The sequence below is a fragment of the Protopterus annectens genome, chromosome 13.part0, assembly GCF_019279795.1.
Source record: "Protopterus annectens isolate FY-2018-M chromosome 13.part0, PAN1.0, whole genome shotgun sequence".
Lineage (NCBI taxonomy): Eukaryota > Metazoa > Chordata > Ceratodontiformes > Protopteridae > Protopterus > Protopterus annectens.
In genome coordinates, this window is record NC_056747.1 from 738,473,308 (window position 1) to 738,501,173 (window position 27,866).

A 27,866-nucleotide genomic window follows, 5' to 3' on the forward strand; every position below is an offset into this window, starting at 1 on the left:
GCCTAGTTGCCCTTAAGGGCCATTTTAAGCCTAGCCAGTTTCCTTTTTGGTGCTCACATTAACCGGTCTCATTTGGTGTTAGATTGGCCTTACACTTTCCGTGGTTGAAAATTATATATTACCCTTAATGAGAATAACTGGGATCATACCATAAATAACGAGGGGAACACATGTAGGGGACATAGCATTTAGGAGCTGCGTCGGTCCATTAGTAGTACAGGCGGCAACCCTTGGGCAAATTTTCTTGTTTCTCGTCCATAGATCCAAATTGTGCTTGAATATGGACAAGATGAGCTTTGTTTTATGTAGATGGGGAGTCTGTTCCAGAGTAATATTATCCTCTGCGAGTTGTACTCTCCCTCCATTCTATTGCAGTTGCTTAAGAGATTTAGACCCTAGACAGAGTATTTCTCATGCCGTTTGACTTGCTTATGTGCAGTAAATCCATCAGTATTGGGTTGTAAGATGTCTTGTATACTAGACACCTCTTATGTCTGTAGGATACAGAGTATAATAACATGGCTTTGAGTTGGTCCATGTAGAACATATTGTTTAGGCTTTGTATCCTTTTAGTAACATGTATCTGTGGGTGCTTCGGTTGTTGTATGTGTCTATGCAGATTCACACCAAAGGGGGCATTATAGTCAATGACTGACCTAATGACGGCTGATTAAAGGATGAAAATGCTGTCCCTAGATCTAAACGCAATCCCTTTGTTTATGAGCTGTGCAGTATAGAAGGACTTTCTTATGACAATAGACACATGTTGGTTGAAAGTTAAGTCACTGTCCACATAAGTATCTAAATCCCAAACAACCGTCACCTCTTAGGGAGCTGTTATTGTGACAGTTCTCCATGGTGGATGACATCCCAAAGGATGCAGTAATGCATTTTTTGGCATTTAGCTTCAGTCTGTGATTTTGGCACCAGTTGTTTATTTGGGACAAACCTTCTTGCAAGATGGCAAAGTCATTTGGGGATTCATTGACTACTCCTAACTTGCAGTAACCTGCAAAGTTAGTCAGCCAGAGCCGTTTGGTATTTGCTTTTACTTTAAAGAAGTAGATGCCAAGCAGGAGAGGTTCCAGTACAACACCCTGGGGGACTCCACTAATGACTGGTCTCTTTGTGGAGGTAATTTCCTCTATTTTGACTTCTTACATCCTATCTGTGAGCCATCTGGCAATCCAGAAGGTGACATAGGCGTTCATTCCCAGTTTATTTTATTTAGCTTTTATACTATGCCTGAGTTGGGGGGATTGTATCAAAAGTTTTGGCCAGGTCAAGGTGTGCAGTATGTACCTTTTTGCCTTTGTCCATTGCTTTGCTGGCTTTTTCAGAAAAAGTCCACCAGGTTGAGTAAGCATGATCTGCCCTTAATGAATCCAAACGGAGACAGGTCCAGTGTTTGGAGGTTCCCTATGTCCTGACTGATTATTTTCATAAGTCTTACCATACCTTTGCATATGAGGTTGGTCAAACTTATGAGTCTGTGGAAGGCCCTCCTTTTTATGCAGGGGAATGATTGTACAGTAAACTCTCAGTTAACCAGAACTCAAGCAACCGGCACTCTCGAGCAACTGGCAAAAAAATATCGAAGAAATACGGTACAATTTTTGTGTTCCATTTTGTTTCCCCCCCCTGCAGAAACATACCTTACATTTTTAGAGTTTGAGTGTTTAAAAAGGAAAATAGGAATAAATTTTGTCTCTCCCCAACCTGAGCACAAGTCAAACCAAACAAATAGTAGAGGGTACAGTATTAGTCAGGCCTATTTTTAATAGTAACTCTCAAGCAAACAGAAACTACAGTTATCCGGCATCTACCAATCCCCACGAGTGCCGGTTAACTGAGTTTACTGTAGCTATTCTGCATTCGCTAGATACAAAACCTGTATGGAAGCGGTGGTTGACCAGTATTAGGGGTGTGACAAAGTCAGGCTTCATTCTCTTGAAGATGTATCGAGGGATATTGTCAGTACTGATCAATGCAGTATTTTTAGCTTTTGGTAGTACTTTTAGGACTTGGTCTTGTGTGATAACTGGAAGCAGGCCAGTTTCAGGTATATAGATGGAGGGGACAGAGGGGTAAAGTTAGAGCTAAATTTATTGGTGAGTAAGTTCGCTATGTCTTCAGCCTCAGTCTAGGTAACATTGTTCACAATCGGCTCAGTGTATTGCTGCATTGTACTTCTGAGATTACAAACATAACTAAAAAAAGGCCATGTGATTGTCTTTGACTTGGGTAGCTGTTTTAGCCTCAAACTTGACTTTGGTGGATTTTATTAAGCTCCCAAGTTTTTCAGTGCTGAGGGGGCACTCCTTCTGGGAATTACTGTTCTTACTTTTGGTCAAAGTTATTTTCCTTTTATTGTAAAGCTTGTTGATGTTATGGTTTCATCATGTGGATTTGTTTCTGGGGTTTGCCCTGCACTTCATACAGGGTACTGCTGCATCTGTGTAGCTGTTTATATACTGTTATAGTGTGGTGGTGTATGTTTCTACATGTTCAGTGGAGTTAACTGAGTTTAGTGGGGATTTGAAGCTTGCCATTGTATCACTTAGGAGTGGGTAGTTTGACTGAGAAATTTCTAAAGCACTTTGGATGGAAGGGATCACTGGTTTCATTGTTATTTCAAAGGAGGCTGTTTATGGTCCAACCTAACAAGTGAAGATATGTAAGGGATGATGCAAGATGCCCCCTATTAGTAAGGATAAGATATTATTCCCCCTAGTGAATACTCTGACTAATTATTCCAGGATATTTGTATTGACAAAGTCCAGGACACACTGTGCTTGTGCACTAGTGGTGGAATAGGTTTCCCATTCTATGGTTAGTATAGATTACCTAGGAAAATGGCGTTTGGTTTAATACAGAGTGGTTCTAGTTCCTATAGATAGGCATTGTGGCTTTCTTGTGTCAGAGAGAGTTCTATAGCTAGCTTAAACTATGATGCAGGTCCTTTCTGATGGTTATTTGGACATGAAGCTCAAGTGCATTATGCTGCGTTACCAGCCTTGATGCGAGTCTCTTCCAAATAAAGATTGAGATGCCTCCATTTAGCTCAGAGTCAAGTTTGTAATTATTTCAGTTTCCAAAACCTAATGCTTTACGTAGCCACTGCTTTTAACATAGAAGTACTTTGTAATCTTTGACATCCCAGCAGTGTTAACAACTTGTCTTGGTGTACTTGTTCAGATCTCAACCTTGGCCAAAATGAATAACAAAAATGCCTGTTTTTTTCCCCACAGTTACTGATTGTTTATCTGATATAAGGCTCAGCTTTAGCTGAAATTTTTATATTGTCTCTAAAATGTCGATTTTTACAGCCTTAAATTCCACCTCATCTTCGATTAGCTCATAGTCTTTTTGTTTTGCTCAAATGTAAGGGAATATTCCCCCAGTTCACACAGTTGTCTTCTACATGATTCTATAGATATGCACGTCTCTCTCCTTTTCTTACCTCTTTATCTCATGAGGTAACTTCAGAAGCAATAGTACCGATCACCTTGCATACAGAAGCAGATTTGATTAATTAAATGTACCACTATTTTCAATTTACTTAGGTCATTCATTCTCAAGATATTAAGAGAAGAATGTGGATTTATCAGAAAATATCCCCTTGACTCTCCCATTGTTTTTCTCAAGGCCCTTGAAATTACTGTTGTTTCCTGTGATGTGCCAGAGGTACAAGTCTCATTGAGGCCTAGTAAAGTAGCCATTTTTTTATATGTATTTGGAAGTATCTTACATGCAGTGACTGATATTACTGCTCCAGTATAAATTTTCACTCCCACACTGTACCCTCCACCTGTCCTCCTACAAAAGATTTCCCATCCCAACCTAGAAATAGTAGAGCAAGAAAAGATACTGGGCTGGGGGTGGCACTCAATCCGTCAGTGAGTAACAGGTTGTCTAAAAAGTACTGTTGCTGAAAATGTTTTCTCACAGCAATGATAGTACACTAAGACTTTGTTCTAAGTTTGCTTCTTTGAGTTTCTTTTGATTATTGTTCTTTGAATCAGCTGAAGATTCTGCTGCTTTCTTGTTTGCTCAAAAGAGAGATAAGACAGTACCAATATTATTTTGTATTACTGTTTACGTACTGAGGCCTCTTGAATTTCTGATTCTGCTGATGCTTTACTGCATTATTCAACCTAATGTTTAATCTTAAGCATAGTTTCAAAGCCTAACCTTATCGTGTCTAAAAACTACTGATTTACTCTCCTTGTCTGTCACTAAGTTACCTGGAGTATATCTATTCTCATAGCTAATGCCAGAGTCTGTTGCACATAGTTTACCAGTTATTACAACTAATGACACTGCACTTGGCTCATGTCTAGATGAGACTCTGAGTCCGTAGTTATTGCAGTGCATGAATTACATTCAGTGGGCATGCAATAAATTCCTAGAATCTTTGTTTTGCAAACATCTGGACCCATAGATGAAAACAAAACACTGTGTTCCTGTCTTTCATTGGAGTTCCCAAGCAATGAAGAAGCACTTTAAACAGATGTTATATGGTACTAAACAGTACTACATTTTGCATGTAGCACGTATTTCATTTGTTAAACAGGTAAACCCACTGATACAAGTGCTCCTTCTAGCCCCAGTGGCCTAATGTATAAGGCATTGGCCTCCTAAGCCATAGATTGTGGGTTCGAGTCCCATCTGGGGTGATATAATCTCTACTCTGTTTCATACAGACTTCTCAGAGGTGACCTCTGTCTGGCATACAAAGCAATCATAGACCCCGCCTTGATGGGACTGTAACTGCTGTATATCCACAAGTCAAGCTCCACTGGAGTAACCTGCATGTTTAACCTCAACCTGGTCTGTGACATCAATAGGACTTGTTGCCGGGACAGATTTATGTCCCAGCGACTCCCCGTTCTGTGGAATAGACTCCCTCTCCACATCAAGCAGAGTACCTCATTATCCCTTTTTTTAAGCGTAACCTGGATAACTGGATGGAAAACAGGAAATAAACCCCTGGGATTCCACCTGTGTCCCTGCTGGACAGGGGCTTTGGGTGCCGACTTGTCTAAATATGGACTAAACTCTTGGCTAGGCTTTTAAGGGCCTCAGGGCCAATAGCCTAGTAACTTCCCATGATACTATGAACCCTGGAGCACTGCCTAGTTAAGTGACTTGCTAACAGTGGTACAGAAGGCCCTTACTCTAAAATACAAGAAATTACTTGTTGACATTTTAGAGCTTTACTGTTCTGCAGTAACTCCAGTAAAGTCTTTTTCCTTTTTAAGGTTGGGAGGATGGCCTAATGGGTAAGGTGTTTGCCTTACAAACACAAGGTGCAGGGTTTGAGTCTCACAAGGGATAACTGGCTAGACTTACAATGGCTCACAAGGGCAGTTAGCCTAGTACTAACCTATGAACCTATAATATATAAGCATTTTTTCTAGAATCCTGAGTTCATAACCAACATTAAAGTTATGAAAATTATGCAGTTTGCTGGCATAATCGCGTATCTGGTCCATTAGCATAATCTTTGGCATCAGATATGTATAAATCAAGAGAAAGCATAAGCTTTAACAATTGAATTTTGTTATTACTGACAGCTTAATCTTGACTTGTGCAGTTCTGTAATTTTGTTTCCATGTGGTATTTCTGTGTGTTGGTGGGGGGGGGGGGGGGGGCGCACCATGAGCCATGTGAGGAGATATTCATAAGTTTGAAACCTGTATGCTATCAAACAATATTGCAGTTTTGGTTTTATAGTATCAATACGATTAATTGTTCTCAAATTTTGCTCTAATGATGCTGATATAAAGGCAAAGTAAAGCTGTTCATTCCTTGATTTTAATACATCTTAGATAACATTCAGGACTTTAGAAACCCACCTTCTAAGCTCCTAGATATGGTTAGTGAATGTTAAGCATTCATTCTACAATGCATCTATATATCTTTAAGGACTTAGACTCTTTCTAGCTGCTGGCCTTATAAAGTGTAAAAGCTGACAGTAATGTTTTCCAGATTTCATGACTAGTTGACATATCGCTAAATTATGTCCATGTGTTTATATTGTGTGAAGCCATCCATTCATGAAGTATTGACATCCGCTTTTCCATTAATGATTTTTAATAATTTATCAGCTTATATTATGGGTACACTGTGAACTGTCAAAGCTGGCTTTTTGTCAAAATGCCAGTTTATGAAAAATGTTGACATGTACTTTGGAGGATTACTATACAGTGGCGAATCTGCTATTGTCTCTTCTCCAGTGTTGCATGATTCGAAGTTAAGTATAATTAACAGGGGTATAGAAGGCTTGCCCACTTGCACAGATTTTTTATTCTTTATGAAATATGTGTTTTCCTACCCCCAAGGTGGCTTGCTTAGATTGAAGCAAATAATGCTGTAATGAAGTGAAAGCCTGTGAGAAGTTTATGTAAGTGACATTAGTCTGAAGCTGACATTCCAGGGCAGATGGTATGTTCATTTAAAATACAAATTTCAGGTTGCCATGTCAACATGTTGAACTGTTTGCGTCTCTTGACTGTTTGGAAGCAGTAATCTGTTCAGAATGTGCTTGTTAGTTTATAGGAAGGATTACCAAAATAACCTAATTGTTTTTTTTTTTGTTTTGTTTTATTTTAAGTTCTTGTGATGGTAGATGTTTCCGATCACTGGACACGGAGCCACCTCAGCTATGATGTACTAAAGTGCCTTGCTCAGAATATACATCTCCCAGCTGCCCTCATCTTAAATAAGGTAGAAAGGAAATGCTACAGAAATGCCTTTTTGTTAACTATTTGGTTTCTCTGTTCTACTTGAATGCATCCTTATTATCCTGGCTATGGGAGCTGCATGGTTCTGTTAGTTTGGAAATGACACAAGCTTTTATTTATTTTTTTTTTTGTTTGCCTTCACATTCTCCTCAGTGATGTGCAAGCTTTTTGTAGTGCTGTTTTTGTCTTTCTATAATGATTGTATTTAAATGTCATTATGCAGGTGATTAATAAAAATATAGGCACTAATTTTAGATCCTTTTTTACCAATTAAAATATGCAGTGATGTGTGAACTAATGGGTGGTGCCAAATTTTTGGATTCTTCCCCATCTCTGAGCCAGGGAGAGACCACCTTAATTGCTATTAATATGTCAAGCTGCTGATATTTAGGATTTATAGTGTTCTTTAAGCTTTCTGGCAGCAGATAAGAAATTATTTGTCTACAATTATACTCATGTTCAGCCTTTGTTCCGAAGTTGAGTCACATGTACAGACTTTGTTCCTAAGTCTTATTGTGAAATTGTTCAAAAAGTGTTGATGTATAGTTGATGTACAATAGTTAATTGTCTTAACATAGGGGGTCCAGTTGCAAGTAGCCCATTACAATTGCATTTGTTAAATGCTTCCAGTTTGCATAAAACAACTCTATCACTGTTATAGCTCTCATAGTACAGAAAGAAGATCATTATTTAATCACTGTTGCAGTAATGCTGATGGATGGAACATATCCTGCCAAAGATAACCTATATCTGTCCAGTTTGTCAGAGCTTATGCACTCCTTCCTCATGTGCCATGCAGCCAACCTTTGACCTTAGCATGAGGACATGCTGGTACTTAAGGGACATGCAAGTCTGAAAATCCTCAGAATTTTCTTGACGCTCATCTGGAAAGCTAAAGTCTATCTCTAGCTCAGTCTGCCAGCTGTATGAAAGGATCCATTTGCCCTCTTTGGGACCCTGCCTCATGCTTGAAATGTCTAACTTCTGAATATTATTTATAGGCAAGTACTAGGTTAGCTGCCATTGTGGGCTGTTTTAAGCCTATCGAACTTATGTCATCTAAGAGGCAAATGCCTGTGTATTTGGCAGATTCCACGTAATGGTAGGCATACTTACTATCTTTTCTGTCTAGGACCCAATAATAACATTAAGGGGTGCTCTGTTTGTCAGGATTTCATTTTGAAAACCCCTCAGAAGCCATCTGTCTTCTTTAACCATCTGTTTAGAGAATAAACACATATAAGACCTGCCATGATCCACTATGTCATTAGAAATTCATGTCTTGGAGGTACCTACACAGTCTAAAAAGAAGACCAAAAAGCAAAAGGAAGATGTTGCTTTGTCCGCTAGTTTCTCCAGGTGAGAATCTGTTTTTCTTGAGGCTATTGATAGGCCAGCAGACCATCTGACCTCTTGGCCACCTCCCACTGTCCTGATGCCATTGGAGGCCAACATAGAGCAATCTTCTGGCACATCATGCCCAACCAGTCAGATGTCCATTCAGGCCACAAAGTGGGGTAGCTAAGCTTGTGATATCCAAGAGACCAGACAGTGTTCATCAGACTCTAGAACTTGATGACGTTCTTGTCTTTGGAGGAATGTCAGGGTCAAGCCTCTCACATGTGATTTCTTTAGAAAACCCCAAAAAGGAAAAGCAAACGACAAAACATCTTTCATCTCCTGTTATACCCGTTTCCAAAGGTCAGCCCTTCTAAACGCAAGGTAAAGCAGCTCCACGGCAACAGCTTGCCACAGATCCAATTTTTTTTTAAATGCAAATGTTAAAGAATTGTAATATAAGCGCTTTTGTCTGCCTCTGCAGACTTCATCAGATACTATATGGTATCAGTTCAGATTAAAGTAATGAAAAGGTATTTTACTATTAATAATGAAGGTACGTGTGTATTTTATATACATACATACACATATACACACGCACATATATACGTGAACACACTTTTTATATTTATATATACCTGTACTTCAACTAATCCTCCATTAACTGGGAAAAGTACTCATGTACCAATACACTTGCCCACCGTTTCCTGGAATTCATTAATTCCAATGCCCTGGACCACCTCGTTCTTACCCCCACTAGAGGTAGCAGCATCCTTGACCTGGTCATTACCAACATGGGTGCCTGCTGCTGTACACCAGTAGTTAACTCCTCCCTGGTTAGAACGACCACAAACTAATCACCTTGGGAATTCACATCCCTCCCACCTCTCTGCAAAGGTAACCACCACGGACAACTTCTCCAAAGCTAACTTTGGGCTCCTAAAAACAGAAGTGGCCAACTTCACGGCACCCATGCAAATGGAGAATAGCTGCATGACCGCTGACTCGTACACCAGTGCACTGTATGAACACATACACAAATGTGTGGATCTCGCCATACCCAATAGAACCAAGACGCTTTCCTCCAAAAAAAAAAAGGAAGCCAATCTGGTGGTCCCCTGCCATAAACAAACACTACAACAGAAGGAGGAAACTGATGCAGAATAAGGTAAAGTCCCAAGACTGGAAAAACTCCCTTAGCCTCAACAAAAAATTGAGATTCCTCATCAAATCCTCTAAAGCTAACTATGAAAACAGAATTGCAGCAGATAGTAAAGACAACCACAAGGCCTTCTATAGTTATATAAAGAATCTCAATGGCAATACCCAGATTTGCTCTGAGCTACTGCACAATGGTACCTCCTATACCGAGCCAGCAGATATTGCCAGTATTACTGGCCAACAGATTCATTACCAACTTTACCCCCCCCCCCCACAAAGGACCAATCACAATACCAGTAGCTTGCCAGGCACCCAGTATTACTCCTGCACAGGTTAAAACAGCAGTTAAGGCCAAGAATATAGCTTCTATGGGTTCTGACAACATCCCTGGCTGTGTTCTACATGAACTACAGAGTGAACTGGCACCTCACCTGTGTGCCCTGTTCAATCACAGCCTCACTTCAGGCTTTGTCCCTACTGAATGGCGCACTGCTATAGTCATCCCTCTCCACAAAGGAAAAGCGACTACAGACCCTGGGAACTACTGGCCCATTAGCCTGATGTTTCTGATATGCAAAGCTATGGAACACATCATCATGGACCTAATAAACGAGGGTATAGAGAACCTCCAAACTCTGGATCCCACACAGTTTGGTTTTGTGAAGGATAGATCATGCCTGCTCAACTTGGTTGACTTCTTTGAGTCAGTCACCAGAGCTGCGGATGAAGGCAAGGTGGTTCATACAACCTACCTTGATCTGGCCAAGGCCTTTGATACCATTCCCCACTCGGGAATCATAAAAAAACTCACTAAGCTAGGCATCAACCCCTATATCACTAGGTGGGTTGCAAACTGGCTCACTGATAGAACCCACATTGTGAAAGTAGCTCACTCCTTCAGACTGCAGACTAGTCACGAGTGGAGTCCCACAGGGTTCGGTCCTGGGTCCTCGCCTCTTTGGTATCTACTTAAGTCCAGGCCAACACGAAGGGACTCTGGCTGACAAAGTTCGCAGACGATTGCAAGATGGGAGCTATTGTTAACTCCCCAAGTGATGTTGACATCCTACAGAATGGCCTCACTGAGACCAACAACTGGTATCAGAACCATGGCCTTAAGCTCAATGCCAAAAAATGTGTTGTCATCCCCTTTGGGGAAAAACTCGGTTCCCATGATTTACCACATAGATGGTAGTCCACTGAACACAGATGGCGTTATAAGAGATCTGGGAACACAGGTTGAAAGCAACCTCTCTTTTGATCACCACATTGTCACTGTGGTCAGAAAGTCCTTCTATGTTGCACATCAAATTACCAAGCGTTTTGCATCCAGGAAGAAAGAGGTCATGGTCTCCCTCTACTCTTCCCACATTAGGCCAGTCATCGAGTACAATGCCCCATTTGGCGTGTACCTCACCAGACACCTGCAACAACTGGAGAAGCCGCAAAAGTACCTCACAAAGAGGCTCCTAGGTCTTAAACACTTGTCCTATATGGACAGACTCAAAAAAACTCCAACTATTCTGTTTCATATCGCCTGCTTAGTGGCAATCTCTGCTTGACTTACAAAAGCCATGTCTGACCCAGCTCTGTCAGAAATGCTACATCTAAAGAAATTCCAATTCCTCCAAACCACAAGCGCCAAACCTCCTTACCACAATCAACAGAACGTACTGGAGGGACAGGTTCATAACCCAGGGCCTGCCCATGCTATGGAATAGACTTCCCATACATGTCAAGCAGAGCACCTTGCTGACCCTCTTCAAGAGAAATCTCAATGAGTGGATGGGAAATAGAAAATTCACCCCAGGGATAACTCCAGTGGCTCTACTTGACAGAAGCACTGGGAACTAAGGTCTGGTGGCACGGTGCCAGGGTAATCCTATGGCAAGGCTTGTAAAGGCCCCAGGGCCATTAGCCTAGTACACACCTATGAACCTATATGACTCCCTATCAGATCGCCAAAGTTTCAAAACTCCGGAGATCATATGGCTGAGACCATATCTCCGATGTTTTGAAATTCCGAGCACTTAGTATTGGGATTGCCGTATAGGGTGGAATCCAGGATTTGCCAGTTTCCTCATTGTAGTGCGCTCTCTGAGTTAGTGTATTTAAGTAGCAGGGGGTGTAGGGGGTGCAGGGGGGCTTGTCCCCCTGCAAAAACATACATATATATATAAGTTTATAGTTACGCATGTATTGTGCATGGTTATTTTTTATTTAAGGTAGTTTGAATTTTGCTCAACTTAAAATGTGAATAAAGCTTTTGTGTAAATAATAAACTACCTTCTCTTTTTTGTATATTTTCTTAGAAAAGACAAGATCTGAGAAGGTCTGATAAATTAATTTCCTTTGTAGGAAGGAAAATGGGCTTGCCAAATGGATTTTCAGTGCAGTTCATTTCTGTTCTAATTATAGAAAAAACATTACCAGGATTGATTAGAGCCCCTTCTGACAAAACAGTAGCAACTTCAGTGACCTTCATGCAAGATGTGGATGCTAAAACTATTCTTGAAGCTGACCCTTGGTCTTCTGTTCACACTTTCACTAAACTTTACAAACTGGATGCTCAATCTAGAGCAAGGACTGGATTTGCTAAAGCTGTCTTTCAAGGCATCCTAAACTCTGATAGAGTACCCCTTTCCTCCACCCAATGTAACTAAGCTGTGGGAGGCTTCCCACAAGCAAGGAATACTGCAGTGGTGATCTTTGTATGGGTAGCTTGCTGGAATGGTAGATGTTTAAGTAGATCACTTTTGTAGTACCAATGCTCTCCTTCCCTCCCCTCTTGGGTTATCCTGTCCAGCTTTTGTGTTTTGGCCAGGGTGGGTTCTTTATTTTTTCCCCTTCTTAAGAATTCCTATGCTCACCCTGATTAGCTCTGTATGTCAGGGTTCCTTCTCATTTATTTAAGAAATTAGTGGTTGGTCTGTGCTGTACTGTACTGTACTATACTATACTATACAAATACTATGCTATGCTGTACTGCACCACACTGTACTATATTTAATGCAAAAAGCGCTGAAGATGGTACAGACATGCACTCTACCTATACTAGCACACCAGTGCATACCTGGAATAGACCTGTACGGGAAGGATCCTGAGCTTTGTAGGGCTAACTGTAACTGAATGGTTATTGACCTTTTATGGTGAAAGTCCGAGAAATAATAATAATAATGATAATAAAAAAAAATTAAAAAATAAATACTGCAGTGGTGATCTATATAAGCATCTATCATTATGGTAAATTACCTACACAATTGCACTTTATACCTTCAAAGTTTTTACAGGAGAGACTGCCCCTCCCCACTCCTTTTTTATTTATAACTCCAAGATCACTGTAATTAGGAGTAGTGCTCCCAAAGTACTGCACTTTCAGACTTCATATACATCTTCCCTTATTTGTACTTCAGTTTCTGATATTCCAGTTGTCACAGTTATGGTACTTTAAAAAATCTACAGGAACCCCAAGGATTCCCCTCCATCTCCCAGTGCAGTGATTTTTTTTTCCTGCTATGCAGAGATATCGCTAGTACATGAGAAAAGGGCATACTCTCAAATGTGCTTTTAGATTAGGGCATCCAGGATTTGTGCAGACCCATAATGGAAGGTTTAAAAAAGGTGTGTGGAAATTTGCTCAGTCCAAGATGTATACAAGCACATGGAAGCATGATAAAAACATATGCCATCAGGCTGACTGAAGCACGGGAATTCAATTTAAGTCTCAAATAAGGTCCACAAAACTTTTATAAATGAGATCATACAGAGGATATCTCTTATGCAAGAGTACAGTGTAATGAGCTGTAGTCTTTGTCTTGTACAATTTGACAAACTGCAAATAAGTGTTAGGTAAGATTTAAACTGTCGCTTTTCTCTGCACCCATCAGCCTGGGAAGCCATCATGTCAAATCAGTGAGTGCTGACAGTAATTTCCAGGGGCTATCTGATACCCTTTCTTCACCCGCCAAAGGCCCAAAAGACTCTCCCAGATGTGCCACCCACTCACCTGGAGGCAGCCAAACTCAAAATTTCAAAGCTGCTCAACAAGCGAGTCATCCAGACTATCTCCCCAGGACTATCCAAATCAGGCGTCTACTCAAGGCTCTTTTTGGTGCCCAAAAAGCTCACCCACTTGAACAGGTTTGTCGCCAAGACAAAGTTCCGGATGGTTATATTTCAATCTGTCCTTCCCTACATTCCAAAGGACTACTGCTCTGTGGACCTCCAGGAAGCTTTCCATCACATAAAGATGGACAAGCGTCACAGGAGGTTCCTACACTTCCGATCGGGAGCCAGGCATTCAGTTCAGGGTACTCCCATTTGCCCTCACTACAGCCCCCAGGTTGTTCACCAGAGTGGTAACAGTACTTGCAGAGTATCTCAGGTTTTGGGGGATACGTGTTTTCCCCTACATGGACAACTGGCTTCTAGCTGCACCCACCAAGCATCAGCTTCTTTAGGCCAGTGACCAGTCCTTTCAGTTAACTTTGATCTTGTGCATCATGATACATTTTTCCAAATCGAAATTAGAGCCTCTCCATTCCTTGGAATCTATCGGAGTGCTGTTGAATACATCCCTGTGCAAGGTCTTTCTCACCCACCGACAGGATTCAGTCTCTTCAGGGGCAGGTGCGTGTTCTTCTAGATATGCCTTTGCCGTCAGCAGCTCAAATCCTTCAAGCTTTGGGACCTATGGCAGCAACCATTGTGATTTTTACCTTTGGCAAGCCTATACATACGAGTTCTCTAATGGACCCTATCAGTTCAATGGTTGCTCCTGGACCAGCCCCTGTCCCATCCCATTCGGCTGTCCAGAACCTGCAGGTCCTCCCTGCCACGGTGGTTGAACACTCAGAATTTAGCGGAAGGTCGATCTTTCATGGCTCCCACAGTCACTGTGGCCGCCTCCCTCCTTGGCTGGGACAGACTATTCAAGGGGTGTGGTCAGTGTTAGAGACCAATCTACACATCAGCGTTCTGGAGATGAGGGCAGAGCTTCTGACGTTGCAGGCACTGCATTCATTTCTCCCACGAGGAACGATTGCTGTACAGACAGACAACATGGCTGTGGTCTGGTATATCAACAAACAGGGAGGAAACAGATCTTACCCTCTCTGTCGAGAGGCCGTGAGATTGTGGGAATGAGCAATTTCCTCAGGCTGCCTTCTTATTGCAATTCACATTCCAGGGATTTTCAACATCCTAGCAGACAAATTCAGCAGGACCATTTTTTTCTCTTCACGAGTGGTCTCTGTAACGGTCAGTGGCAGACATGATCTTCCAGAAATGGGGTCAACCGAGCTGCAATCTCTTCACCTTACCTTTCAACACCAAGTGCAGTGAGATTTTCACCCTAATTTCCCCCCAGAAGAGGGACTCCCAGAGATGCTCTAGTTCATGCTTGGCCCCCTTGTCTGCTGTATGCGAACCCCCTGTTCCTCTTATGGCGAAATTCCTTCAGAAGGCTCAGAGGTTGAGGTGCCATGTGATCCTCATTGCCCCCTTCTGTTCTTGTCAGGTTTGGTTTCCTCTCCTTTGGTCTCACGGTGTCAGTCCTCCTTGGATTCTGGATCAATGTTACAGGTGATTTGCATTCAGCCCCCATACCGTATTTTTCACAAAGATAGTGTTTCTCTTAGGCCAAATCCTTCCTTCATGCCAAAGGTCGCCTCAGAGAAGAATATTATTCAGATCATTCATCTTCCTGTGTTCTTCCCAGAGTTTCAAAATAGAGGAGTGTTAGTTACACATGCTTGATGTACATAGGCAGTTCTGTTTCTGTCTAGACAGAATCAAATCTTTCAGGAAGTTCAATCAGCTGTTTGTATCATATTCTAAGTCCAGATTGGGATCGCCTTTTTCCAAGGTAACCATTGCCAACTGGTTTGCGAAGTGCATCACTTTTATTTATAAGAAGCATGGTGTTCCTGTTTCTTCTACAGTGAAGGCACACTCCACCAGGTCTGTGTCTACGTTTCTTCCAGGGTACCAGTTGATGAGATATGTGCTGCAGCTACATGGGCTAGGTCTCACACCTTTATATCCCATTACAAATTGGATATTTCGTCTAGGAGCAGAGCTTCCTTTGGTTCCGCCATGCTCTGAAACATCCTTAGGGCTACCCAGGGCTGAAGTAGCTGGGGACTCTGTCCCACAGGTTGAGGATCAAATGAAGACAACAATGTCAGATAAAAAAGTTATGTACTCACCATAACATTCCATCTGCATTGTTGTTCTTTGTTTATCTTCAGCCTTCCCTCCCTCCTTCCCCCTTTCCTGAGCGTTTGGCCTAGCAAAGGTGGCCTGCTGTTCTCTCTCCTACCGCCTCTTCTAGAGGTTGTTCGCTGTCACTGTGTTTCTAGGGGTTTGGGTCAGTAACCCACTTGTCAGGCAAATTCGATCTGAGGTAGTGAGGGAGAGAAGGGGTATTATGGGTAGGGGAGGAGCTCCGTTTCAGCACCGTAGCTTAGATATGGCTGGCACGGCACTGATGTTGGTGCCTATACCCAAAGGTTGAAGACAAATGAACAACAATGCAGATGGAACGATGTTCATCGTGCTATACTGCTGCAGTCATCACACTTGGGTTATCCTGTCGTCAGGCGGTCCCGCAGTCGGCCGAATCCCAAAGTCCTGGTCCGGCGTCGGTTGTCGTCGCCTCTTCCCTGACGTCAGTGCGACAGGGGTACAAAAGAGACAGCCGACACCATTTTCTTCAGTCTTTCTTGCCGCACGGTGCCCGAAGCAGAAGCAGTTCGCAAGTGCCGGTCGGCCAGCAACTGAAATTTTCGAATAGAGTTTCAGCCCGAAGTCTTCTCTAAAGCGAAGTACCCCGTTGGGGAAACTTTTCTTGCCTCAGACCGATGTCAGACAAAGTTAATAATTGTATTTCTTTTGGGAAGCAAATACCTCATAAGGATTTTCATTCTTATTGTATTCCTTGCCTAGGCCCAGACCACAACGTCTCTGGTTGTCGGTTTTGTGCTAGATTCAACAAACGTACAGTTAAGCATCGGGCAGAATTCGCCCAGCATTATTTTGGCAAAAAATTTAACTATAGCATGCCGTCGGAGCAACCGACATCAGCAATGATTAAAAAACGCAAAGATAAGGACCGGCAGCCAAGGCGAAGACCAGATACCGAGACCTCAGCAAGGCCTGACGCCGGTTCTCCGGTTTTCAGTGAGGCGCCTTCGCAGCCCCTGACTACCGCTGATTCAGAATTTCTGACGGCATCCCAAACCGAAGCAGTTGGGCCTCAGGATCCGGTTCCACCTCAATCCTCGGAAGCCAGCCCCGACGGGGATCCGGAAATTTTAGATAGGCCTTCGGTCTCAGAGGGTGTTTTCAAACCGACAACTGCCTCTGCCAAGCCTTATGCTAAGCTCAAAGCCCCCTTGAAAGTTAGAAATCCGGGGCCACACCCCCCCCCCACAGGCCCCTAAAAAACAGATGCTTAAGATGGCTGAGGATTTAATTACCCTTATCAGGGGATCCCAACCCCAACCTGACAAAAGGCCTAGACTGGAGGAAGATTATCCTTCCTCTGACCAAGCATCCATTTCCTCAGGCAACTCTGACGACCAGGATTACTCCTTCCCTCCTTATGAAGACTCAGGTGCTGAAGAGTCCATTCCCTCTGTCTCCCCTCCTGAAGACTACTCTTTTGGGGAAACTTTACACACCATGAGGGAACACTTCCACTGGGAAGGCCAAGATTACTCTGACTCCAAGAAAAGACTCCGTGAGTTTCTTCTTCTTCTTCCACAGCATAGACCCCTTGCAATTCCTCCAGTTTTAGACATTTTGGATGATGTTTTCTCTGAATCCAGTTTAAACCCAGATTTCTTACCTCCAGCATCAGCTAAACCAGACAGATACTACCGAGTTCCTGATACTCATAAGTTTCTATACAAAAGCCCTAATGCAGACCCCGAGACCATTTCCCAGGGTCCCAAAGGGGTTAAGGCCTCTACTGCTAAGAATCCACTTCCTTCTGAAAGAGATTCCAGAGCATTAGAAAGATGGGGAAAGAAAGTGTATACGTCTGCCACTTTGGCCATGAGGGCATTCAACTGCCAATTCCACATACTAAAATACCAATAGTATTTGATTACACAGTTAAAGCAGAAGCTGATCCCTCAGACAGATCAACTAGATTTGAAAGAGATGCAGGATTTGCTGCATGCAACAGAACAGGTGGGAAAACATACCTTACACTGTGCTTTTGATTCATTGGAAGCCTCATGTAGAGCAGCTGTCACAGGGTCTGTCATACGTAGGCATGCTTGGCTTAAAGAACAAGCCTTACCAGAACATGTCAAAGCAAAGTTATTGGATGCCCCATTGCAGAAAGATGTGTTATTTGGTGTCAAAGCAGAGGAAATTTTGAAGAAAATGGAAGAAAAGGCAAAATCTATGCAAACAGTTAAAGATTTTTTACAGGTACAACCTCCTCGTTTCAGCAGAAAATGGCCATCAAAAAAAATGGTCCTTTCCTGCATCAGACAGACCCCAAAGAGGTAGGTACAGGCGCCCAAGGGGCAGAGGCCAGCCACAAGGTTCTTTCAGGCCTAGACAATGGCATACAACAACTCAAAGTGGTGGAGACGAAAGATCTCAACCCTTCAGGAAACAAACACGATGACTTCCCTCTTCGCCTGCCAAGCAGAATTGCCCTGGCAGCACCTTTGGGAGGGAAACTGGCTCTATTTCCACAAAATTGGCGCATCATAACAAAGGACAAATGGATTCTGGACATTATTACCCGAGGCTACAGATTTCATTTCCACACTTGAGGTAAAGGCCAAATCTGCCTCCAAACCAATGGGCAGAGGCTCAAACGCAAATTTCAGCTCTCATGGATATGAAAGCAATTCAGAAGGTACCTACAAAGGAGCAAGGTCAAGGTTTTTACTCAAGACTGTTTCTAGTCCCAAGAAAGGACAAAGCCTGGAGGCCCATCTTAGACCTCTCAATTCTGAACACATACCTGGAGGTACCCAAATTCAAAATGCTCACACTACAGCAGCTCCTTCCCATGCTGGGCAAGGAGTCTTGGCTGGTAACGTTGGACCTCAAAGAGGCATACCTGCATGTCCCTATCAGACAAGATTGCAGAAGATACCTCAGATTTTTGGCAGGTACAACGCATTATCAATTCTCTGCATTGCCCTTTGGCTTATCTACTGCACCCAGAGTATTTACGAAATGCCTGGCATCAGTAATTGCATATTGCAGACAACGAGGAATACAAATTTATCCATATCTGGACGACTGCCTGATCCAAGTGGACAGCAAGGACATTCTGTTACAGCATCTGGCCTTTGTAACACAGCTGCTCAGTTGCCTAGGGTACACAGTAAACAAAAAGAAGTCAAAACTAATACCCTCGCAACAGATAATATTCCTGGGTGCCAGCTTAAATGCAATGGCCCAGATGGCTTACCTCACGCCAGACAAACAAAAACAATTGACTCAGTACTTCAAAAAGATAGCAACCTTTACCCAGCTCACTGCAAGGAAAATCCTGCAGGCATTGGGGTTCATGGCATCATGCATTCAACTAATCACATATGCAAAGCTGCATATGAGAAAATTACAATGGTACCTGAAAAGTGTATGGTCTCAACACAGGCACAGCCGTGAAACAAATATACCTATCATTCCCTGCCTTCAAAAAGAGTTCCTATGGTGGCCTCAAGCATGTCAAACAAACAAGGGTCTTCCTTTCGTCTTGCCTCCAGCAAACCAAACCATGACAACAGATTCTTCAGACTACGCCTGGGGGAGCACACATGGCAGGACAGTGCATACAGGGCAAATGGTCTGCAAAACAAATGCATCTTCACATCAACCAAAAGGAGATGGTAGCTGTGTAAAATGCACTGACAGTCTTCAAGGACCTCTTGCATCCAGGACAACTTCTAATAAGGACAGACAACACCACAGTTATGTGGTACATAAACAAACAGGGAGGAACACACTCCTACCCTTTATGCAGACAGGCTATGACCTTATGGAACACAGCTTTGACCTACCAAGTACAACTACAAGCACAATTCCTTCCAGGAAAGGAAAACATATTGGTAGACGAATTAAGCAGAAATATGACAGACCCTCACGAGTGGAAACTACACCCACAAGTATTTTCAATGATAACTCAAAGTTGGGGATGTCCAGACATAGATCTATTTGCCTCCCCCAACAACTGCCAATTACAAAAATTCTGCACAAGGACTTATCACACCCTAGCCTGGAAAGTGGACGCTCTATCATTCAGTTGGACAACACTGACAGTCTATGCCTTCCCTCCACTACCTCTATTGACCAAGGTATTATTGAAGGTCAGATCAGAGAGACCACAAATGATCCTCATTGCTCCGGACTGGCCACGCCAGCCCTGGTACTCATTACTAAGGAACTTGACTCACAGCCCTCCATGGATCTTGTCCAATTCCCACTACTGTTGACTTTGAAAAACTATCAAACCCGTCACAGCCAGCTCAGAACTTTAAATTTAGCTGCATGGAGAATTCCTTAAATTATTAATCAACACTTCTCTCAAAGGACGTCCTGAATGTAATTATGGAGGCCAGGAGGCCCAGCACCAGGAAGACTTGCTCAGACAAATGGAAAAGATTTTGTGCATGGCACCAGGCTAAAGGTCAAAATCCTTGGATACCAAACATTCCTCACATACTGCGATACCTAACTGAGATGCTACACAAAGGCCTTTCCTTCTCCTCCATTAAGATCCATGCTTCAGCCATTTCAGCTCAATATAATACGGATCCCCCAATTTTCTCACACCCTTTACTTAGGCAGTTTCTCAGAGGGGCTAAGAATATAAGACCCCCAGAAAACCACCAACACCAACTTGGGACCTGAACTTCGTTTTAGAAAAGTTAACACTACCTCCTTTCGAACCAGCATTCTCAGCAGAACTACAATACTTGTCTTGGAAAACAGCCTTGTTACTGGCTATTACCTCAGCACGCAGGGTCTCACAACTACAGGCACTTATGGCAGTGGAACCTTTCATCATTTTCCATCAGGACAGAGTCTCTTTACGAACTAACCCTATCTTCATGCCCAAGGTAGTATCCAGTGTGGCTTTGAATCAGACCATTCATTTACCCACCTTTTATCCTAACCCACAGAATAAAGGAGAAAGGCTCCTTCACTCTCTGGACATTCACAGACAGCTACGTTACTATTTAGATAAGACCAAAATCTTCAGAAAAACTGACCAACTCTTTGTATCATATGCTGCAGGTTCACAAGGAAAGGCTATTTCAAAACAGACCATCTCCAAATGGATAGCACATTGTATCCGCTTTTGCTACTCGCACCATGGGAAGGCAGTGCCTGTCAATATCAGATCCCATTCTACCAGGGCTACTGCAGCCTCAGCAGCCTTTCTCAGAGGGGTTCCAACCAAAGACATTCTGGAGGCAGCTACTTGAAGTTCAGTGCACACCTTTACCAAGCACTACCACCTTCCATTATATTCAAAAACCAGAGCTGGTTTTGCCACTGCAGTTCTGCAAGGCATCCTAGCATCACCTAACCCAATTTAGTACCAGCCACCCTTCCATAGCTTTGGGATTCTACCCAAGTGTGATGACTGCAGCAGTATAGCACGATGAACATAGTACAGTTTTGTACCTACCATAAATGTAGATGTTCGAGTGGTTATACTGCTGCAGTCCAGGTTACCCTCTCTCCATCCCCTCTACATACCAGGGTGTTAGATTGATGTACATGGATTGTAACTATTGGATGCATGTCTGTATGGTGTATTTGCTAACAGCTAGTACTATTGCTTATCTACTAAGGTATTGTTGCATAGCTATTGTATTGTCTTCCTAGTTGGGGGCACCTGACATCTGGGGCAAGAAAAACTGAAGAAAATGGCGTTGGCTGTCTCTTTTGTACCCCTGTCGCACTGACGTCAGGGAAGAGCCGACAACAACCGACGCCAGACCAGGACTTTGGGATTTGGCCGACTGCGGGACCGCCTGACGACAGGATAACCCAAGTGTGATGACTGCAGCAGTATAACCACTCGAACATCTACATTTATGGTAGGTACAAAACTGTACTTTATGGTGAGTACATAACTTCTCTTATAATCATCTGTACAAGTAACCTGTCTAGTGCATGCAGTACTCTCTCAGAAAATTAAAAGTGCGGGTGACGGGAGGGGGGAAGTGCTTGGAAGAGGAAATGGGCAGGAAGCAACTATTTCACACTGGGAAAATTCACTGTGCTGTTCCTGTAGTTCATTCCTAAATCCACTAGTCTAGTGGTTACTGCCTAGCCTTTGCATTGATTCATTCACTACCTAGCCTTTGCATTGATTCATTCACTATCTGGTATGTACACAGTAACCTTTTTATGATCCCAAAAGAGCCAGACCTTATCTGACCAAATGATGGCCATGAGGCAGAGAAGTAAACAGTCTGCAGTCTCAGTCTTAGCTTTACAAGATGTACTCACCCTTATTTTGTACATGGTGCACACACAATACTGGCAGTTTATTGGAGAGGAGATTCACCTAATGGCATGTCTTTGGGAAATGGGAGGACATGAAAGCACCCTGAAAAAGCCTTTGCATTGCTTTGATGTAGTTTAAAGTAGGTTCATAGGCAGATATTCTTTGTGTTTCACTGTTGCAGTCATCATATTTGGGTTATCTGCTTGCAGTAGCACTCATTCGGCCTGATTAACAAAGTCTTGGGTCCTGCGTCGTTTGCTGTCTCTTCTTCTGTGACATCAGGTCATCAAGGGTATAAAACATGCAGCCGACGCCATTACATCAGTCTTTCTTGCTGTGTGGTGCCCGAAGCAGAAGCAGTTCGCAAGTGCAGGTCGGCCGCCTCCTGAAATTTTCATTTTCGAGTTTCAGATCCAAAGTCTTCAACTAAAAGCTAAGTACCCCGTTGGGGAAACTTTTTCTTGCTGTAAACCAATATCAGTTAAAGTAAATAATTGCATTTCTTGTGGCAAGCAAATACCTCGTAAAGATTTTCATTCATACTGTATTCCTTGCCTAGGCTCTGACCACGGTGTACCTCTGTCGGTTTTGTGCCTTATTTAAACCTCAAACTGTCCGTCGTAGGTATATTTTCGCTTCTAGTTATTTTGGTGCTCTGTTCAATTATCCTGTTATGTCTTCAGTAAGCCATCCGACTACCGACATTCCGAAAAAACGCAAAGATAACTAACTACAGAGACAGGCTGCCTGGTCCAAAGCTGCCGACGACACTTCTAAGCTAGTCGCCGGTTCTCAGAGAGGTGCTTTCGCAGCCCCTGATGCCCGCTACTTCAGATTCGCAGGCCTCTACTGAGACCCATTCGGAGTCTGGTATGCCGCAAGATGCTTCAACTGTGGAACCTGCGGATGTCCCTACCTTGGATGGGTCTGGAGCCGCTGTGCGGGCACCAGCTTCTGAGGGTGTATTCAGGCCTACTGACTTGCATATTAAACCAGCGCCATCTTCTTCTTCAAGGCCTAAAACTCGAACCATGCCTAGAAAACTGATGCCCAGACTGCATGGTCAGGCCTCTATGCCTAAAAAACAAACGATAAGAATGGCTGAAGACCTTATTACTTTAATCAGGGGAAGCCAACCTTCCCCCTCTAAGAGACCTAGGACTGAGTTTGCTTATGATACTACCAGGATTCTGAAATTTCTGTTTCTTCTGATGACCAGGATTTACTCTTCTCTACCTATGAGGATTCTGATGCTGAGGACTCCATTCCCTCTGTCCCCCCCCCCCCCCCAGAGGATTTTTGTTTTGGTGAAACCTTGCATACTCTCAGGGAGCATTTTCGTTAGGAAAGTCAGGATTTCTCTGATTCTAAAAAGAGGCTTGTGGATTTCTTACTCCTGCCCCAGCACAGGCCTTTAGCCATACCTCCTGTACTAGACATTGTTGATGATGCTTTTTCGGAATCTAACTTGGCCCCTGACTCTTTACCTCCTGCTCCCAGAAAACCTGATAGATGTGAGAGGTCAGGAACCCTCTAATAAGTTCCTTTTCAAAAATCCTACTGCGGATCCTGAGACCATTTCACAAGGACCCAAGGGCATTAAAGCTACTACTATCAAAAATCCTACCCCCTCTGATAGAGACTCCAGGGCGCTGGATTGATGGCGTAAGAAGGTATGCACTTCTGCGACTTTGGCCTTTAGGGCCTTAAACTGCCAGTTTCATATGTTAAAGTATCAGCAGCATATTATTGGATTGCTTAAACAGAAAATGATATTGATTCCTGATTGTGCTGAAAATAAGGATTTACAGGATTTAATGGATTCTGCTGAACAAGTTGGAAAACATACTTTGCAATGTGGCTTTGATTCACTAGAAACATCTTGCAGGGCTGCTGTAACTGGGTCTGTACTTAGAAGGCATGCTTGGCTTAAGGAGCAATCCTTGCCAGATTATGTTAAAGCTAAATTACTGGATGCTCCCTTAAATCAGGACCGCCTGTTTGGCAACAAGGCAGAAGAAGTTCTTAAGATGCAGGAAAAAGCAAAATCTATGCAAACTGTTAAAGATTTTTTACAAGTACAACCTCCAAGATTTAGTAGGCATTGGCCTTCTAAGAATTGGTCCTTTCCTGCCTCCAAACCCAGATCCAGCAGAGCACCCAGGCTTCAGTCCCAGGGTATGCACAGGACTAAGCAGTTGGGGGCCTCCACTTCCAAATCTGGGAGTAATAAAACTCCCCCTTATGGTAAACTGTCTCAATGACTTATTTTTAAAACTTCCAAGCACTTTTCGATTGACTTCCCCTTTGGGGGGAAAGATTGCTCTGCATGCAAAGAACTGGGAACTCATTACCCTGGACAATGGGTTTTAAGTATATTGTCCGAAGAATACAGATTTCACTTCCACAAATTACCAACCACAAGCGGTTGGCCAGATCTACCCCCAAATCAGTGGACAGAGTCCCAAAAGCAAGTACTCTCTCTCTCTTAAGCATGGGGGCTTTTCAGTTGGTACCAGAAGAGGAAAAGGGACAAGGTTTCTACTTGAGACTTTTCCTGGTGCCCAGAAAATATAATTCATGGTGTCTTATCCTGGACCTGACTACTCTAAACACCTTTTTGGTGATTCCAAAATTCATGATGGTGACTCTTCACCAGTTGCTTCCTATGTTAGGCAAAGATGCCTGGTTGGCAACACTGGATTTAAAAGAAGCATACCTGCACATCCCAATCAGGGAATCTTGCAGAAGATGACCTACGCTTCAAAGCAGGCTACACTTACTATCAGTTCTCTGCACTGCCCTTTGGCTTATGTACTGCACCCAGGGTATTCACAAAGTGCCTAGCTCCAGTCATTGCATTTTGCAGACAAAGAAATATTCAAATGTATCCATACCTGGACGATTGTCTAATTCAGGCAGAAAGCCAGGACATAGTTTTGAATCATCCGGCCTTTGTACAAAGGGTGATAACTTGTCTGGAGTACACCATAAACGAAAATAAATCTAATCTGGTATCAACAAATTATATTCCTTGGAGCAAGCTTGAATACAACTTCCCAGATGGCTTTCCTCACACCAGAGAAACACATTCATTTAACAAACTACTTCAAACAAGTGGCCACAAAAACCCCTGCTATCTGCAAGGCAAATACTGCAAGCCTTGGGGTTCATAGCCTCCTGCATTCTTCTAATTCCATATGCAAGACTGCATATGAGGAAACAATGGTATCTAAAAAGCCTATGGGTGTCAACATTCTTAGGATCTAGAAGCAATGATTCCTATCATACCTTGCCTACGCCTAAAGTTCCTTTGGTGGGCAGAGGCCTGCCACCAAAACAAGGGACTACCAGTCACACTACCCCCTGCCGCCCAAACCCTAACAACAGACTCATCAGACTATGCATGGGGGGACTCACGTGGCAGGGAAGTGCATTCAGGGCAAATGGGGGACTCACCTGGCAGGGAAGTGCATTCTGGGCAAATGGAACCCAAGTCAAATGCACCTGCATAGCAATCAAAAAGAAATGTTAGCTGTACAGAATGCTTCAAGGACCACATTCTTCCAGGACAATTAATGGTAAAGACAGACAATACCACTGTTATGTGGTACATAAACAAGCAGGGAGGTACACATTCTTACCCCCTCTGCCGGCTAGCCGTGGCATTGTGGAACACAGCCTTGAGCTACCAAGTGCATCTACAAGCTCAATTCCTTCCAGGAGAACTAAATACACTGACAGAAGGACTAAGCAGAAACCTCATGAAACCCACACGAGTGGAAACTGGAACCAAGGATTTTCAACATGTTGACAAGCAAGTGGGGGAGCCCAGATATAGACCTGTTTGCCTCCCCCCAGAAATATCAGTTGGACAAATTTTGTACAAGGACTCCCAACAAACAAGCTTGGAAAGTGGATTATCAGTTTATGCCTTTCCTCCTCTGCCTCTGCTCTCCAAGGTACTACTAAAGATCAAACAGGGCAAACCAAGGACGATTTTGATTGCACCAGACAGACCACGCCAACACTGGTATCCCCTCTTGCGCAGTGTGTCACTGTTGGCCCCATGACACCTGCCTCAGACTCCTTCCCTGTTGTCTCAGCAGGAGAACCAGATTCTGCACCCTCGGCTTCAAACACTGAACATAGCAGCCTGGCTAATTACCTAAACTCTCCTTTACCATCCCTCAGTAAACCAGTGATGGATATCATCTTAGACTTAGAGGCAAGGAGGCCTAGTACTAGAAAATCTTATGCTGAGAAATGGAAAAGATTCTGTACCTGGAACCATTCTCAAGGGATGAGCACAGCAGCGCCCAATTTACCTCCGATTTTACAATACCTAACTGAGATGCTTCACAAGGGCCTGTCTTTTTCCTTCATCAAAATTCACACCTCAGCCATTTCAGCTCATTATAACACAGAACCTCCCCTCTTCTCTCATCCACTGTTCAAGCAGTTCCTCAGAGGGGCCAAAAATTTAAGACCACCCAGGAGAGCTCCCACTCCAGCCTGGGACCTTAACTTTGTCTTGGAGAAACTCACTATTCCTCCTCTCAAGCCAGCTGCTACTGCAGATTTAAAATTTCTTTCTTGGAAAACAGCTTTCCTTTTAGCAATCACTTCAGCAAGAAGGGTATCTGAATTACAGGCCCTTATAGCAGTGGAGCCTTTCATCATCTTTCATGTGGACAGGGTGTCCCTCAGAACCAGTCCCTCCTTCATGCCCAAGGTGGTATCCAGTGTTGCTCTTAATCAGTCTATTCATTTAACTTTCTTTCCTAATCCACAGAACAAAGGGGAACGGAAACTGCACTCCTTAGATGTGCACATACAACTTGGATTCTACTTGGACAGGACTAAACCTCAAAGGAAATCTAAACAACTGCTGGTGGCATTTGCTGCAGGGACAGAGGGGAAGGCTATTTCAAAGCAAATAATTTCTAAATGGATAGGCCATTGCATTCTTTTCTGCTATAAGCACCATGGAAAACCTTTCCCAGAGGGGATCAGACCCCACTCAACCAGGGCTGCATCTACCTCTACAGCCTTTCTCAGAGGCGTCCATACCAGGGACATCCTAGAAGCTGCTACCTGGAGTTCTGTACATACCAAGCATTACCATTTGCCAATTTTCTCTAAATCCAGAGCTGGCTTTGCCACTGCAGTCTTGTAGGGCATTCTAGCTGGTCCTAATGCTATCTAATTTCCTCCTCCCATCCTTAGCTTTGGGAATCTACCCAAATGTGGTGACTGCAACAGTGAAACACGAAGAACATAGTACATTTGTGTACACTTACCATAAATGTAAATGTTCAAGTGTATTCACTGTTGCAGCCCTGGTTACCCTCCTTCCAGACCCCTGACGTCTTTTGGCTATACCTCTACTCTCCTTTACTATGCTTAAAAGCTTTTTGGTGTATTTACTTTTTTGTTGGAGGTATAACCTTGTATATTTATATATTTAATTGCTTCCCATTAGGGGGGCACCTGACATCTGGGGCAAGAAAAACTGATGTAATGGTTTCGGCTGCATGTTTTATACCCCTGACGACCTGACGTCACGGAAGAAGAGAGAGCAACCGATGCAGGAACCAAGATTTTGTTAACCAAGGCCGACTGAGGGCTACTGCAAGCAGATAACCCAAATGTGATGACTGCAACAGTGAATACACTCGAACATCTACATTTATGGTAAGTGTACACAACTGTACTTTACTAGGCATGCAGTCTAGGAGACCATAAAGAAGCATAATCCAAGTTTCCAGTTATCCCAAGACACTAAGTGGCTTGCTCAAAGTCGCACAGTAGGCAAATGAAGGTGGAAATATTTAAACTCTGTACCCCCCTGGCACACAAAGCAGCACATTAAGAAGTCCAAGCTTTAGTCCATAAATCTATTACAAATTTTATTTCTTTTTTAGCATTTTTTCTTCCCTTCTCACTACACACTCATTTCTTCCAACTGAACACTTTTTACCATGTCAGTAGTCATCCTGGTCTGCCTTAGCCATTTATTTTGTACCTTATTTCTTGGAAGATAGTGTTTTGGGCATACACTGCTGCAGCATTACAGTGCAGAAAGGATGTCGCCTTGAGTGTAACTGTTAAGT

General features: G+C 43.1%; 1 protein-coding gene across 2 annotated transcripts in view; it reads left to right on the forward strand.

Annotated features, from left to right (window-relative positions):
* Window positions 1–27,866, forward strand: part of ERAL1 (Era like 12S mitochondrial rRNA chaperone 1) — a 609,521-nt gene that overhangs the window by 358,374 nt on the left and 223,281 nt on the right. For both annotated transcript variants that reach the window (XM_044054425.1, XM_044054426.1), the window contains exon 7: window positions 6,620–6,732. In XM_044054425.1, the coding sequence (XP_043910360.1) occupies window positions 6,620–6,732 (113 nt within the window). The remainder of the gene's footprint in view (window positions 1–6,619; window positions 6,733–27,866) is intronic.